The following is a 16,379-nucleotide window of genomic DNA, read 5'->3' on the forward strand; positions in this document are numbered from 1 at the left end:
AAAACGAGACTCCTGAAACACATATCACCAAGAAGGAAATCAGCTTGCCCATCCTGTGCAATGACTCTAATGGGAATGCCATGATGACCACAGACAAACAGGCTTCCAAATTGGCCCAGGGATCCCCAGCCATAGCAAGGATAGCACCACAAAGAGCTCAGATAAGTAAGGCAGTGAAGTAGTCTGGATTTCCACTGGCTTGAAATGAATTCTTGGTTTTTGCCTTTCAGGGCTGGCATTGACTGTCAGCTAAGGTGCTGCGTGTCCTGCCCTTATTTGCTGACTCCACATGAGCAGATCTTTGCATTGTCTATAGATCTGCAGGGAATCTAGGAAAGACTGTAGGAAATAGTCCTTCATTAGTAGTGATAAAATTTAACTTCATTTTATACTAGAACTGGCTGGTTCTTCTTTATCTTAGCCAGTATGCTTTTACTTTTTTCTTTTACCAGGTATTTTTTTCCTTTTGAACACTCTAAACTGTGTCCCCCACCCCTAGTAATGCAGATAATGTGATGGTGTGTTAAAGTCAAGGAGACCACCTATGTCTTCTCTTGCATTTGTTCTGCTCTTTTCGTGGGGGCAAGTTGCTATAATGTTTTTACTACTTCATCTGCAAAATGCAGATGCCAACACTGGTCTGTGCAAGGAATGGCAAGATACTATGATAGAGGACAGTCTGAGTGTTATTAATTTAGTGGATTATTTTTACTGCTAGGGGGAAAACTAGATATTAGGCCAATTCTTTGCTGGCCAATCTCCAGTGGAGCTGGTCAGTTCCAACAGAAAATATAAACCACTATTTTCTGGCAGTGATTTCCTCTTAAATTTGCTGGCTTAGCTGAGATGAATAGCTAAGCTACCTTGGTATTTCTAATATACCCTCATAGCTTCCTATCTTGTTTCATAGAGATGCCTTAAATATTGCAAATACTGACTTCTAATATTCTCAAACTGCGTAACAGCAGAGAGCTGCTGAAGAATGTGTTTAGCAGTACTTACAAAGTGAAGTAAACTCCCTCCTCTCCCTTTCCTGCTCAGGTTCTCCAAATCTAAGGACAAGGCCGCCCCCACGAAGAGAATCCAGTCTGGTTTGTATTGTTTTATGGTATATGCTAGCAGTGGGGTAGGTGTGTGGGTGCTTTATGAGACTTCTTGCAACTGTACAAGGTGTGGGGGGTGTCTGTGAGATCCTTTACTTGCATGCCTGTTCATCTTGTTGTTCAACTGTGGAGCAGACCTCTGAACATCCTAATGTTAATAGGGGATTTCTGTTTTTCAAAATGTTGCCCTAACTGGGCAAATATTGAACTGGAGGGAGAACATCCTGAAGCTGCTGTTTTCTATGCATGAGTATTAAAGCCCATTTGGCTGACTCAGAAGGTTTAAAGGTCCTCTGGGTGTCTTTAGGCCAAACTGGATCTTTTGACCTTCTCTTCAGAGCTGGGGGTGTCTCCCCTCCTTCTAATTGCTACCATCTTTGAGGTAGCATACTCCTGTGTATGTTTAAAGTGACTTGGCATCTTATGGAAGAATGTGTGCTACAGGAATGAGACCTGCATGATTATTTATCCTCAAAGGTAGAATTCTGAAAGTTTGGACCAATTTGATATTAGGACTGCCATCTTCAGATAGGAACTACTCAGTAATCTGTTTGCACAACAGTCATGCTAATAACTTGTTTGTAACTAGGCAGTACATAGTGTTTAATCTTTGCTGTACCCTTTATGAGCAGTATGTGACTTGTAATTTTTCTGTGTCATCTGAGATGCCTCTTAACAAACTAGATGAATAGCATATTAGCATTTTCTTCCTACTTCTCTTTGCATTATTTTCAATTAGACTGTTTTGGCAAGACTACTACACTTAATCCCATGCTAAAAATAACAATGATAATATATGTGAAATCCTGAACATATCTGCTGTTTCCAATTATCTTCATTTAATCCAAACCATCCTATTATCTGAAGGCATTTTATTATGCTGCACTTCCACTGTATTTCAGCATTTATAGTGCAGAAACAGCCAATTATATCATTGTTAGACACAGTTCCTAAGATGCAGTGATGCATTCTCTGTGAAATGCCACATGCTGTGCGTGATGAAACATGGATTGGTGGTTACAAGAGTATCTTAGAAATGAAGGAACGTGTGAATAAAGCACAGTGTGCAATTTTCTTTCTCCCATTAATGGCTTAGGATCATTGTATGTCTTTGGCTGTCCTGTATCTGTCTGTGGCACGTCTGACATGTTCAAGAGATCCTGACATACTGCAATTCTTGTGTTAGAACCATAAGCAGTGAAGTGCAGAAGCTGTGAAGCTTCACCATTGTCTAGTCGTTCTATAGATGAGCAATGTGCTAATATGAAAAGCTTTCAATATTGAAATTCTTGAAAGGACTCTTACCCCATTTATCACCTTAAAAATAATTGTAACAAACTCTAAAGTGTAATAGCTTAATGTAAAGGCACTTAGCTTTTAGAGGAATCTGCTGTGCTGCCAGTAGCAGTGCTGTAAATAGCAGCATCCTGCTTCTCGTGGAACCTTTATGCAGTTTAAATGCGGGCTGTGCTGGGATTAACTAGAGGTTCTGGGTGTCTGTAATGGGAGGAACTGGAATCTTTTGATCCTGTAGTAAAGTCCTTCCTTTCTCTTACCACTTAGTCTGTGATATTATCCTTGTTTCTTGCTATAACAGATGCCCATTAGCTCGCATCCCTGACTATCTCAGATTGTTTAAAAATCCAGCCGCAGATTAAGAGCAGTAATTGATTAGGATTACATTTTAAGGTAGTATATTTGATGATAGGCAGAATCTGTTATGGGTCTGCTGCAATGCAATTTTCTGCAGTTGTGGCAAGCCATCCAGAAGAGAGTCTTTCTGGACAAAATCTTAGAGTAAATGGGCTGTTGTTACTGTTACTGGAAAGGCAGCTCACACTTCATGCCCATCAATAAAATGTTATACTGTTCAGGTAAAGATTATCACAGTTTTAATAGCTAGTGAAGGCAGCATGAACAACGCATATTTTGAAAGGCTTCTCTCGTGGCCCATATCAATACATCACCTTCCACCCTGGAGAAGTGGGAAGTTATCATTAGGAAGTAGCACAGGAAGAAGGAAGAGTTTTAGTGAATAAAGGCAAATATTTTTTCATACTGCTGTTCAGCCCACTGTTTCTTTGGTTTAATTGAACAAAACTTCCTTATTTGTCATAGGGTTTTCAGTTGCCCAAACCACCAGAGCCACCCTCTGTGGAAGTGGAATACTACACCATTGCAGAGTTCCAGTCATGTATCTCTGATGGCATCAGCTTTCGTGGAGGACAAAAAGCAGAGGTAAGCCTTAACAGTGCAGCTGGAAAAATAGTAACATTTGCTATTCCAGGGGACTGGATTGAAAAGGGAGGAGTGGAAAGCAATTGGTTGAGATTTTTGTCTAAGTAACATGTTCCTTGTCATCTCCTAGGTAATAGAAAAGAATTCTGGTGGCTGGTGGTACGTGCAGATTGGAGAGAAGGAAGGATGGGCCCCAGCGTCTTATATTGACAAGAGGAAGAAGCCAAATTTAAACAGAAGAACCAGTACTTTAACCCGCCCCAAAGTTCCTCCCCCAGCACCTCCTAGTAAACCTAAAGACTCTGAAGAAGGAACAACTCCTGGAACGGTTTCTTCAGGAGATACCCAGGACTCTCCCCACAAGCTGAAATACGAAGAACCTGAGTATGATGTGCCTGCCTTTGGCTTTGACTCGGAGTGTGAAGCGATTGAAAGTCATCGTGAAGAGGGCACTCCTGAAAAACGACTGTTTCAGCCCCTCAAGCCCTCTTCCATGTCATCACTTCAGAAAGCAAAGTTTAAAGTAGGAGAGTCTTCAGAAGATGTTGCTCACGAAGAAGAGACCATCTATGAGAATGAGGGTTTCAGGCGTTATGTGGAGGATGCTTTGTCCAATAAGGAATCTAGTGGAGACTCAGATTCTCAGAAAAGCTCCTCTCTCTCCTTGATCCAAAAGAATTCTCCCTGTTCCAGCTCTCCAAAATCATCACTTGTGAAGCTTAAGACGGACAAAAACATCCAGCCCGATCTTGGAAAATGCCACTATTCCAGGAGCGAGGAGACAAAACCAAGGTCAGCTTCAGATGTGGGCTTACGTAGCATGCCAAGAACAGGCATGAAGAAAGAGCCTGGGCAGAGTCCTTCCATTAGAGCAAAGCCCATTGTTAGGCCCAAACCTTTCCTGAACAAGGCAGACTCTCAGAGCCAAGAAAAGATGGATATCAGCACTTTAAGGCGTCAGCTGAGGCCAACGGGGCAACTCAGAGGTGGACTTAAAGGTTCAAGAAGTGAAGAGTCTGAGAGCCCTCCCCACACAGCTTCTGAGAATCAAGACGATCCTGTTAGGAGGAGCTCAGCTGATCTCATTACAGCTCCTTCCCGTGGCATTTTCTGCTCTAGCCATCCAGCCAAAACTGAGGAAGAAAATTACTCCAGATGTTTCTATGTGACCACTGACTCATACCAAAAGGTACAGGATTCTGAAATTTGCTTCCCAGCAGGAGTAGAAGTGGAAGTGCTGGAAAAGCAAGCCAGTGGGTGGTGGTACCTGAAATATGGAGACATGGAAGGCTGGGCTCCTTCCCATTATTTGGCTCTCCCTGATAACCAGCGAGAAGCCACATCAGCAGAGACTGATGCCTCATTTGCCAGGAACAGGAAGAATGAAAACAAGTCAAACAGTTTAGAGAAGATAGAGAAGAGGGTTCAGGCTTTGAACACCATCAACCAGAGCAAACGCGCAACACCACCTATCCCAAGCAAACCTCCTGGTGGTTTTTCAAAAACATCAGGGCCAGTCAAAATGAGGAATGGTGTGAGGCAACTTGCCGTCCGGCCACAGTCAGTGTTTGTGTCTCCGCCACCAAAGGATAACAACCTGTCCTGCTCCTTGCGCAGAAATGAGTCTTTAACAGCTACAGATCATCTTAGGAACGTCCGTCGGAATTCCTCCTTCAGCAACACACGGTCACAGCCTAGTGATGTGAAGGGAAAGCAACCTGAGCGGTCGGGTACAGAGGGTTCGGAGACCACCTCCAACCTCCCTGCCCAGAGGAATGGGATTCCTGTATCCACAGTCAGACCAAAGCCCATTGAGAAATCCCAGTTCATCCACAACAATCTCAAGGACATCTATGTTTCCATTGCAGACTATGAAGGAGATGAGGAGACTGCAGGGTTTCAGGAAGGTGTGTGTATGGAGGTCCTTGAAAGGAACCCAAATGGCTGGTGGTACTGCCAGATCATGAATGGTGTGAAGCCATTCAAAGGCTGGGTGCCCTCAAATTACTTGGAGAAAAAGAACTAATACTGCATTATCTTTAACCTCCCTAATTTATACTGTTACTGCTGTGTACATGTGGAAAAAAACAATTGCTACACAAAAAGACATTTCCCTGTGCTCCAGTTTGTACAAAGGGACAAAGGAGTCTATGCTGAGGACAAATCTGCCATGTTCTGGAGAGGTTTGTGGGGTTAACATGTCGTAAGCAACTACAAGGAAAATGCAGCATAGTCAAATGCCTTTTTGTGAAGTTGTTAATAATGTTGTATGTGTAACAGGGTATGACGTCCCATCTATCCCATTACTGATAGGAAACCAAACGTGTGCCTTTTGTGAGAGAGAAATACACATGCATCTACTTGGGGAGTTTTGTGCCAAACTCTGTTTTACAATTTTGGCTCCCTTTCTCCTCATTCTTGTTTGTACATGGAATACCCAAGAGTTTTGGATGCGTTTCCACAACTTACAGTGAGAAGCAAACAGGAGTTTCTGAAACACAGAGGGACTCTAATCCTTTGGAGATTTGATTTTTTTTTTACTGTTCTCAACAGTTGGTTGGTCTAGAGTTGGAGCCTTACCGCTGTGGGAGAGATTTGCTCTCTGACTTCAGCTGTGTTTTCTTGTTACTGCTAACTTACCGGAAAAGGCAATCAGGTGGTGTTGGTTGGGGACTTTTGTTTCCTTTTGTTCTGTCTCGTTCTTTGAGTTGGGATTTCAGGTGTTCTAGGGCAGCGATGCCTACTGGTGCTTGTAAAAACAAACCTACAAACCCCATGCTTAAGCACATTGATTACTTTATAGGCTCCATATTTGGCTCTTTGCCTGCCTCCTGCCAGGTGACCCTGATTGATTCTCTTTCCAGAGCTGGGTCTCTCAAAACTTGTCATAATATCAAAATGTACAGAAGTCACTTAAGAGGCTGAAGACAGAGCTGTCAAATGTGTTACTTCTGTTTTTGCTATCTGGTTCAAATCCAGGCATGCTGACTGCTGGCAGGGCCTACCCAAGGTATTAGTTAGAAATAACCGTAACCTTCTTCAACATCAGTGTTTACAATGAGGGGAAAAGAAAAGCCATCAAACTCAGTCTGCACATCCTTAATTTGTATATTTTTGGGGAATCATTTTTCTGTGTTTTGTTTTTGTCTTTGTGCATTCTGAGTTTACTTTATTTTTTTTTTGTCTTGTTTTACCAGAAGAGGCTTAAAACTGAAGTAGGAGCCAAATAATGAGTTTCTGTTCCCACTTGAATCCAAAAAGTACATTTGTACTGGAAAGCGTGCCTGGGCTTCTCAGGCTCAGAGATTTAATATCGAAGCAATTATGTCTACAATGGAAGCTGCTTCTTCTAGTTCCATTTCTGTTTGCCTTTCTTAATTTATGCTTTGAAACGTGGCACACAGTGGGTGTAGTTTGGTGGGAAATGAAAGAAGCATCCATTGGAATAGGCTTGGAATGTGGAGTTATTCTTGAGGTAGCCAACTCTTGTACTGTAAACGTCATTGGCTAAATCCCTACTGTACTTGAGGAAGTCAGGCTTTTTTTTTAATGGCCTTGTTAATCACTCAAGATCAATACCTAATTCCTTTAAATAATAGGTAGTGTTGTAAATCTGTTTTAAGGGGGACAGAGTAGACCATTTCACTACTGGCTTACACAAAATGATACATGCCCTTTTTTCCACCAGAGCTTCATACTGATTTGGCTTGGAAGGTAAAGGTTATAAAGACTTTAAAATAACTGGGATCAAGAGTCTGAGTGAAACAGCACAATAATATCGTGTGTTATTGGGGATGTTTCTCTGACAAAAAAGAAATTACACAATTTATGTGTTGTTCCTGTCTCTTTTTTTTTTTTTTTTTTTTCTTTCTTTCTGTGGTTTGGGGTTTTTATTAATTTCCATAGTAATATTGAAAGAGTTGCCTAAGCGAACCCGACTGATGTCCTTTTGGTAGCTGAAACAATATACAGGCACCACACTGGCTATGAGCAGTGCTGTGGTTCGAGCAGCTCTCTGCATCCAGCTGGGGAGGGAGGGTGTTTGGTTGGGCTCCCTTTAAATTGTGGTGGCAGGAGAAGGAGGTGTATCTGCACAACAGCTTGTATCACAGTGTGCAGGGTCTTCTTTGTACCTTACATCTTTACCATATAATATGAATGCATATATCCAGTTAGTTACATCTTCCTGGATGTGTATCTGAGGCGTTGTGGCCCTGTCTCTCATACTTCTCCGCATTTTTAGTTGTTCTAATATGGTAACAGCCATAAAAGACTGCTGGAGCTGTTGTGAGATTATAATAGAAGTATTATATTCTTCTGCTGGACAGTATTAAATAGAGCAATACATAGAGTTATCTGCTAGATTGCAGTACTAATAGTAGTGACTTAGTGACTCGTATTAATGTTGTTATGATTTATTTTAACAATAATGATGCGGAAGTGGTTCATTATTTTGAATTAATGCACTTTAACAATAAAAGCAACCAAAATGGAAGCCAATGCAGAGAACTAAGTGCATTATTTAAAGGTGCAGTATATAATTATCATTTTCTTGAAGCACATATTTATTAAGAATTAACTTATTATTTAAAATATTCTAAAGTTTTGTTTAAAGACATTCCCACTAGGTCATCTCTTTGGGGGGATGTAAAAGCACAGCTCCCAGATCTTCTGCATTGAGCCACTGAATTCTCTGAGTACGGTGCGATGCGATGTGAGCCCCTACCCAGGGAGAGGAAAGCAGCACGCAGGCGGGAGAGTCCGAACTACTATAAATATTCACACTTGCATCCAGCAAAGCCAAGCCCAGAGCACCTCTGAACTGCAGGAGTCCTTGCAGGGTTAGGGGTGGCAAAGCTGGTTTTGGCTGATGGTTGCAGTGCCTGGCTGCCACATGCCTTGCACAAGGCTGGTCCCCAGTGGATGTTGGCTCGCTGCGAGGCTCAGGTTAGTCTAAGGGCTTCAAGATCTGCCGGTGAAGCACAGGACAGCTCTGTCATAGACATGAGCTTGTCCCACAGCTCCTTTTCCACCATGCTGGCTCACTTCTCCAGCCCTGGCTTTTGCAGGGAGGTGGTTTGCTGAGCTCCAAGTGGTGTAGGGGATGACACAGAATGAGGGTACCTGCAGTACTTGCCAGAGTTTTCTCAAGCAGCAGCCCAGTGCCCATGGCTCAATTGTTTCTTTATCCCATCTCAAAGGCTTTGTGGCCCCCTGAGGAGAGGCCAAAGCCTGTAGGTGGGCTGCAAAGCCATGCTTCTGCCTCCCTCCTCCCTTTGCCCCCACCTGCACCAGCAAAAAGGATAAAGGATGGGGTGCAAATGACCTACTTGATGCTAGAAATGAACGTGGGCCATTGCCTGGCTAGCCGAGCTTCCCAGCTGGTGGGAAAGCTTTGGTCTGGACTTCCCTTTATTTGGTGGCTGTTCCAACTGCTTGGGTTTGAGAGGGCACTTTTAAAGCAAATACTCCTCAATGCAGTTTTTTTCCCCTTCCCATCTTACCATTGTCACAGCATCTCTCACTGATCTCTTTTTTTGATTCTTTCAACTGAGAGACATCAGGAAGAGAATTATTTTTTCCATTGGCAAGCAGCTAGTTTTGGTCAGCTCCACTGATACCTGAAATAGCAAGTCCTTTCCACTGTTAGCTGTGAAACAGAGTGAAAGGCCTTGAGCTAAATCAGAAATGTTGACTGCAGGGCAGGAAAGCCTGGCAGGGTGCCTCAGAGGACAATGTAGTGCTAGAAGTGTTGTAGCTCTTTTCTAAAATGGTAATGTCGCCTTAAGCTTTATTTACTAAATTTGTCAAAACTGACACTGGATCAAGAGCAATATTTAAATGTAATGTACACCTCAGTGAACACTCAATGCAGAAATCAATAGTACTGTTTAAATTTCTCTTTTTCTGGTACGTTCTTGAACCAGATTGTTAAGAGGAAGAGCTCTGCAGGGCTTGGGCAAAGCCGCTTGCAGCTGAAGGGGGCCCTCCTCCGGGGAAGAGGCGGCTGCTGTCACCGCGTTGCTCTCACCCGCTGTCCGTGCTTTCCAAAAAGTCTTGAATTTGGACCAGCAGAAAATCCAACCTCCAATGTCAGAGAACAAAATTTGAGAATGTGAAAATTGTGTCTTGCTGTATACTGCAACCTTGATAATAATGAGCACTTCTGAGTTCGTTATTGAGGTTTATATAATGCCTGAAAAGTTGAATTGCTGGTTTCCCTTGTCTCCCCCTTCAAAACGCTTTCCCATAACAGCAAGAGTAATACATTTTTGTTAGCAGCCCTTCTCCGTTCCCCGTGGGAGGCAATTCCTGTTAATTGTTTTAGCTCTCATGCCTTGCAGTGGGTGGGTGTAGTCATGTGCACCAGTCCTTTGCAAGCCAAGCTTTTCAAGATAAAAGATATGATGGGCACGTGTTGGGATACTTGGCTGATGTGTTGACAGGAAGTTTTTAAATCGATATGTACAATAATAGCAAATAATTACACAATAATGAAGGATTGAAATTGGCTTATGGTTAGACTCTTAAAAATGGAATTTCATGTCTGCACGGGTATAACTAAAAAACTGATTTGGCCCTTGTGGATACACACCCCAGAGACTCCTTCCATGATGATACTATAAAGTTTGACGAAGGCATTATATAATTGTTTTCATCACTTTCAGATCTTAATGAATCGTATTTTATTGTAATATATATTCATTGCTTTCCTCAGTTAAAAAGAAAGTTACTGCTTTTATCTTATATGAAAAACAAGGGAATTTGATAAAGCATTCATTATTTTCATATTACTAGTATTAACAGAATAGAACTAGTACTATTTAATTTTAGATCTTCATAGCTAGCTTGTTAATAACTCATATTTTCCTGTGTTGTATCCTACTAATTTTTTCTATTTTTTCCCAAATACTCTGCATTCTTGAGAAAAAAGAAATCCAATGAGTGGATAAGTGCAATATTCATAGAATAAACAGGCCCCTCATCCAGGACTTGGAGTGGAACGTGCAGTGTGAAATGTTTGCAATTCTCTATTCATGCACTCTTAGGGGAAGGGGAAATGCAAGGGAGAGGGTGGCTGGATGAAAACAGGACCCTTGAGTAGGTAGTGACTGATATCTGGGGTAGTTTGGGGTGGGAATGGCTGGTTTTCATTAAAGAAACATCACCCGTTACTGAAAGTATAAGGATTATGCAGCATGTTGCCAAGATTATGTATAGAATGTGCATTAACATCCTTATCAATACAGGACTTCTGAGCTATGCTTGAAACGCTCTGTATGTCATCCATGCATGATACTGTCTTCTGGTATGTCTCTGCTGATTATGTCCTCTGTTACACTTCAAAATCAATGATAACTTCAGAAGAAAAAATAATTCTGCTGGTGCAGTCCCAAGTTTTGATGCAGTGTTGTAACTTTTATTTATTGCAAGAGCTATGGGAATATTTTCACAGGTCTTCATTTCTTTCTTTTTTTTTTTTTTCCCTTAGGTTAATAATAAGGAAAGACAAAGTCCCCATTTTGTCTGGGTTAGTTCTCACCTGCAGAATTTCTAGAGCTGATTTGGGTATTGACTTCCTATTTCTTGGCTTGCAAAGGCTGATCTCTCAGGTCCAAAATAAAGTTGGGCAGAAACTTTGCTCTTCAAAAGAGGTTTTGTCTCAAATTCTATTTGAATGGAAGGAGAACTTCCACCTGTCCAAAATAATGTGACTTTCCAGGTAGCAGCAAAATCTACTACCTTTGAAAAACTGGACTGTGTTCATAAGATGCAAGAGAAATGTGAAAGCCAGAGCATTTGATTCTCTGAGCTCCAGGAAGGACATCTCCTGGAGTGGCTCTAGTTCATGTCCCTGGAGATGGAGTGTACCTCAGCTTTCTGCTTAATTTTTGTCCTGCTGTTCTTAAGTTTGTCAAAAGCATTGATATTACCAGAGACCTTTGCATTCACACAGGAAAAATTAATTCTGCAGCTGTACTGAAATAGTATGAATTACATGACTTTGGAAAACCTCTAATACTTTGCAAATGAATCTGGTTTTGAGGAACCAACTTAATTCTTTCACATGCTCTTGTCTAAACTGGCAAGAAGTCCATGAGCATCAGTAGAGTTACACTGTCAGAAAACCTGCAGTGGAGCAAAGCACCTTGTGGGTGCTCAGCATGGTCTGTTCTCAGCAAAAGGAAGCTCCATGCTCAGTTCCCACAGGTCCCAAGGGGCCACGGGACCACTGAGCCTCAGTGCTGCCATGCCATGATCCACTTCCCTGCAGGTATTGCAGCTTCTTGAAACCAACTGGAGCTTTGCTGCTATTTGCTGGTGGCATCCCATCACCAGCAGCTCCTTCTCTTGCAACTTCAGATGCTGTTTAGCTATGTAGTGAAGTGCTGTGTAGAAATGCACTGTTTGATAGCTGCCAACAGTACCAATATGATGGTCTGAGAGCAAATGTTTGCTTAAGTTATTTTCATTTGCTTTTATTTGCTTGGTAGAAGCAGGGACCACCAACACGGCGATGCATGGGGAATGTGTCTGCACACTTGAACTGTTTGATGGCCTCTGCTAGCTCTGCCCAGTGCTTGTATTTCTCTTTCTCTCCCTCTGTGCTGTTCAGTAGTCATGTCTGTTGTGTGTGTCTGTAAGTTTCAAATAAAGTACTGTATGTAGGGCTGGATCCAGAAGCCCCCACAGTCAGTTGACTTTGGGTTGGGATGTAGGTTGCTGTTGCTGCTTTTCCTCCTCTGTCTTAGACCCAACTTGGAGCAAAGCACAGATGTCTGTAAAAAGTCACCCATAACTCTATTTTGGGGTGTCAGTTTTGTGGGGTGTGCATGCATTGACAAGGGTGGAGTGAGGGGATCTTTCTTCTTGGGTACCATGACATCAGGGCTAGGGCTCCACAGTGATTCCTGGAGCAAAGGCTGTGCCAGACTGCGTGCAAACCTGACTGGCGTAGGCAGAACAAATTAGTTTCTCCCATTTTATAATGTCAGGGCTGGGCTGGTCCCATCAACAATGTTCTTCATTTGTTCTCGCATCAAGGTAGCGTTGATTCTAGTTGGAGAGTGCAATTTTTTTGTTTTGTGTTTGGTTTTTTTTAATAAATAAATTTGGTTTAAAGCTTCACACTGGCGTTTTACAGACCTGTTCTTGTCAGCATAAGCCACTACTGTCCTGAGTTGAGACTCCTGTTTGTTACTGAATCAAAATAATGGGAATTATGATGATAATTTGAAAATAAATGAGAGGTAACTATATTGGCAGGGGAGGGATAGATAAAATAGGAGGAAAAAAGTGTTTCTAATAAGGCCATAAATTATTGGCTCTGACACTGCAGGTGCTTTCTCTGTATAGCTGGTTTTAATACATCACTGCTCTGTGTTAGGATTTTTCATTATTGAGAAAAGTTGAGTTTTTCACTCTGTGATATACTATGATAATCTGTATCCTGAAGCGGATGATCCATCAAAGACAGACAAACATGGGTTATGTGTTTGTTGTAGTTGAGGTGGTTTGTGTGTCTGGGAGTTTGCATACCCTGAGGTTTGGCTTACAGAGCAGGCAAGAGCAGCTCTTCCAGGCCCGCCTGCCTTGGCTGGCTGTGAAACACCCCTGTGCTAGTGGCACTTCTGGGAAAATGTTGGGTTTAGTGATCTTTCCCTGATGCTCAGGGTCGTTTGGTTACAATGGTACCTGTCTTTTTTGGTTCCTGCTTGGTGGAAGAGAAAAACAGAGGGAAGGGAGAATCACTTGTCACTGTAGGACAATTTTTAAAATACAACGATTAATACTAAAATAAATATTTCAGGCTTGTCCAGATACTCCCCTTCAAAGCTGTGTTAGTGACTGTTTGATGTCTGAAATTTAAGCAAGATGGCAGTGTTCTCTGTGCAAACAGTTCTTTTGTGGCTTGAAAGCTTGTTCTTGAACTGCTTCTGGGTCACCGGGGAAGTGGTAATAAATAAAATCCGATCATCACCCTTGGGGTTTAGACTGGGGGGCATCAAATTCTGTTCTGATTCTGGGTCCCCCTGAAATTTGGTTCGGTTTGTTTCTGTCCCCTAGAAACAGGACAGAAGAGAATAGTGTAGTCACTGGAACTTAGCCCATAACAATTAGTAGACTGGAACAAGTAAAAAATGAATTAAAAATAAACTTTGTAAAAAATTAAATATTTCAGTGAATAGCTGACTTAACTATTTCCTGCCTTGGATTTTCATGGGGGGTGTTATAATTGTTTCCAGTCTATAGGAGGAATTTTTCTGCAGCATGCTGAATAGGCTTGCTGAAAAGACTTGCCCATTACTCAGGGTGAGTTCAAACCTGGAGTATTGCAGAAGCAAAGCACGTGTAGGATTACAATGACATTTTTGTACTGAAGGTCCAAACTGAGTATTGTGGGGTCAACAGTGCACAGATGAGGTGCATTTCTGCTGTCTGGCTTACTTCATGTTACATCAGTGGCATTCCTTTATTGCATATTTAATTGCAGACAGCAGTGCTCGTTACTCTGCTTGTGATGTTTGAGGTGAATCAAGTAGATGAACCTCCTCAGTTAACACTCGTTATCGAATTTCACATCAGGAGTAGTCTTGTCAGCAGTTTGATTGGAGCTTAGACTAAAGTTCAGATGCAGATAATTCATGGTGGATATTGAAAGCAGCTCGTACATCTGTAGCTCTTTCCAGAGCTGTTAATTAGCCCAAATTGTCTCTGGAAATGGTGGATAGTCAATTACTGAGAGCCTAAACCTGTTGTTGGTTGAAGGCAGAAATTAGTTGTGCTCCTCTCTGTTAGCAGAGCAGTTGCATGTGGCTGGACTGGAAACCCCTATGGGGTTTGCTGTCCCAAATTTGTGTTTGACCCCCCCAAAAAAAAGAGGATCTAGGCCTGGTCTAAGTGAGGCTTTGCAGTGGGTTTCCTGAGTGGTTGGTTTTAATGTGACCTTGAATATTAGATGCTGTTGTCATTCCTGTGTTGGTGTAGTGCTCCATTTTCTAGTGGTTAGGTGGTGGGAATGTACCTGGTGGGAGCTTGGGAGAGCATGTCGGTGACCAGAGATAGAGAAATGTGTGGCTGGTCTACGTGTGTGTGGTCAAGTTGGTGATGCTTTTTTGTCTTTTTTTTTTTTTGTTTGGTTTTGTTTTCTTTTTAACATGGGAACCATTCTGTCTGTTCTGCTTGGAAAAAAGGTCTAGAAGTTGGTGTGGTTTCTGTTGCAGTATATATGAGAATGAATAAATGAGAGTTTTTTGGGTTTTTCTTTTTAAGAGAGTTTATGGGCGGGCGTCTATTAAGTTCGTTTTGGGATGCAAGTTAAGCAAAGAGAGAAAGAAAATGAGTCAGGGGAAACCCTTTTTTGTGGTAACAGCTTTGGACCATATTTTCTTGTGGCCTCTGATCCAGTTTTACTGAAGGTAGTGAAGTGAATATTGTTCATCATGCAGGTGTTAGAGCTTTTGGCCAAGTATTGATTCTTTCAGAGCTGACAGGTATTTTGACATCCACGGCATTGTTCCTTAAAGTACCTGTAGCAAATGTGAGTTAGAGACAGGAATAGTAACTGCAACCTCATGTGTTGTCCAGCTTTTGTTTGATGAACTCAAGATGGTGACCAATTGAATAAAACTGTTTGTACAGTGAACAGTTCCTGCCAGGGTCCAGATGTGCTTGGGTTTCTGAGATGCTTCCCTAGAAAAGGAAATCATGTGCGTGATTGATAGAACATCTTGCCTTTCTCAGTCATCCCAGTGAAATCAAAACCCAGAAAAACTATATTTTTTGCACTTAACAGTACCTTTTGCCATTGATGGCAAGAGTTATCGTTAATGAGGGGTCAGATGCCTCAACCTGTCTGAACTGGCACAAAACAGAGGACCTGTTTGTGAGCAGTCCATGAGTCTGCATGTAAACATGCTAGATTTGATGCAGATTAGAGTACTAGTTAACAAAGATGAGTACCTTCTCTATGGGCCAACAAAAAAGATGCATCATCACTAGGACAATGTAGCTCTCCTTTTTGCCAAGTGACCCTGGAGAAACTTCTCTCAAGCTTTAGCACAGATCACCTGGGCACCTGTGATGATTTCTCTGATACATATGGCACTGTGGGCCTGGTTCTGTGACTGGGACAATAGAAGCGCAGGTCTGTCCCAGTGAAATGATGATAGCACAATGTTTTCATTGCTCTGGATTTGTCAGCAGTGAGGGGAAACAGTTGCACGAAGCATTATCTTCCCCCTAACCTAGACCTGCAGACTTGACTTGACTTCAGTGCCCAGTCCAGAACTGGTTTCAGAACTGTCCTCGTAGTTATGTCCTAGGCCAAGTGCAGTAAATGATCTGGTTTGAATATCCCCAAATCTGCCTGTGTCTGCTCATGTCACAGGTGTGGGTGACTGGGCTAGGGGTTTGCTGCCCTGTGTGGGACAGGGGAGCTGCCCTCTTCTCTGTGGCTGCTGCAGGGCCATATGCCATGCCCAAGTGCTTACTCAGAGAACTGCAAAGCAGTGTAAAGCAGGGAGGTTTGGGCTTTTTTCCTAAAGCAGCACATTCTGAAGCAGTGTTTGTTTGGGGGATTTTAATTATGTCTGTGCCTGTAAAGGTGAAAACTCTGCATGGGTCACTCAACAGGGAGTGAGAAACACAAATTGTCTTGGTCAGTTGTGCACGTGAAGATGCAGAGCAGAAACTTCAGATTGCTGTGTCTAAAAGTATATCTTGGCATTTCTCTTTAGGCATTTGTTGGAGCTGTGTTATCTTGGAATTGAACAGCATTTAAATGGTTAATTAAGACTGCTGAAGAACTCTTGGAGGAAAAGACAAATTGGGTTCTGGATACTTGTAGAGGAGGGAGTTGCAGTAAATGTAAAATATTGCCAGGTGCGATATGAACTTTATTTTTTTCCCTCGGATTGTCACAGATCCTTGTGACTGTCTCCTGGCCCACGCTAGTGCTGTGGCAAAGCAACTGGGTATAGACACCTCTCTGCAAAAATTCGTAGCTATGCATCTGTGGTGGGAATGTGTGTATTG

General features: G+C 42.3%; 1 protein-coding gene across 1 annotated transcript in view; it reads left to right on the forward strand.

Annotated features, from left to right (window-relative positions):
- SH3PXD2A (SH3 and PX domains 2A) overlaps window positions 1–5,857 on the forward strand; it is a gene marked incomplete at its 5' end in the record, with an annotated part of 11,694 nt that extends 5,837 nt beyond the window's left edge. Inside the window, 4 exons of the mRNA XM_010176831.1 lie at window positions 1–165; window positions 1,042–1,091; window positions 3,222–3,341; window positions 3,472–5,857. The exon at window positions 1–165 is cut by the window's left edge and continues 161 nt beyond it. Coding sequence (XP_010175133.1) covers window positions 1–165; window positions 1,042–1,091; window positions 3,222–3,341; window positions 3,472–5,367 — 2,231 coding nt within the window. The remainder of the gene's footprint in view (window positions 166–1,041; window positions 1,092–3,221; window positions 3,342–3,471) is intronic.
- Window positions 5,858–16,379: the final 10,522 nt, after the last annotated feature.

Source organism: Antrostomus carolinensis, unplaced genomic scaffold (assembly GCF_000700745.2).
Source record: "Antrostomus carolinensis isolate BGI_N321 unplaced genomic scaffold, ASM70074v2 scaffold440, whole genome shotgun sequence".
Lineage (NCBI taxonomy): Eukaryota > Metazoa > Chordata > Aves > Caprimulgiformes > Caprimulgidae > Antrostomus > Antrostomus carolinensis.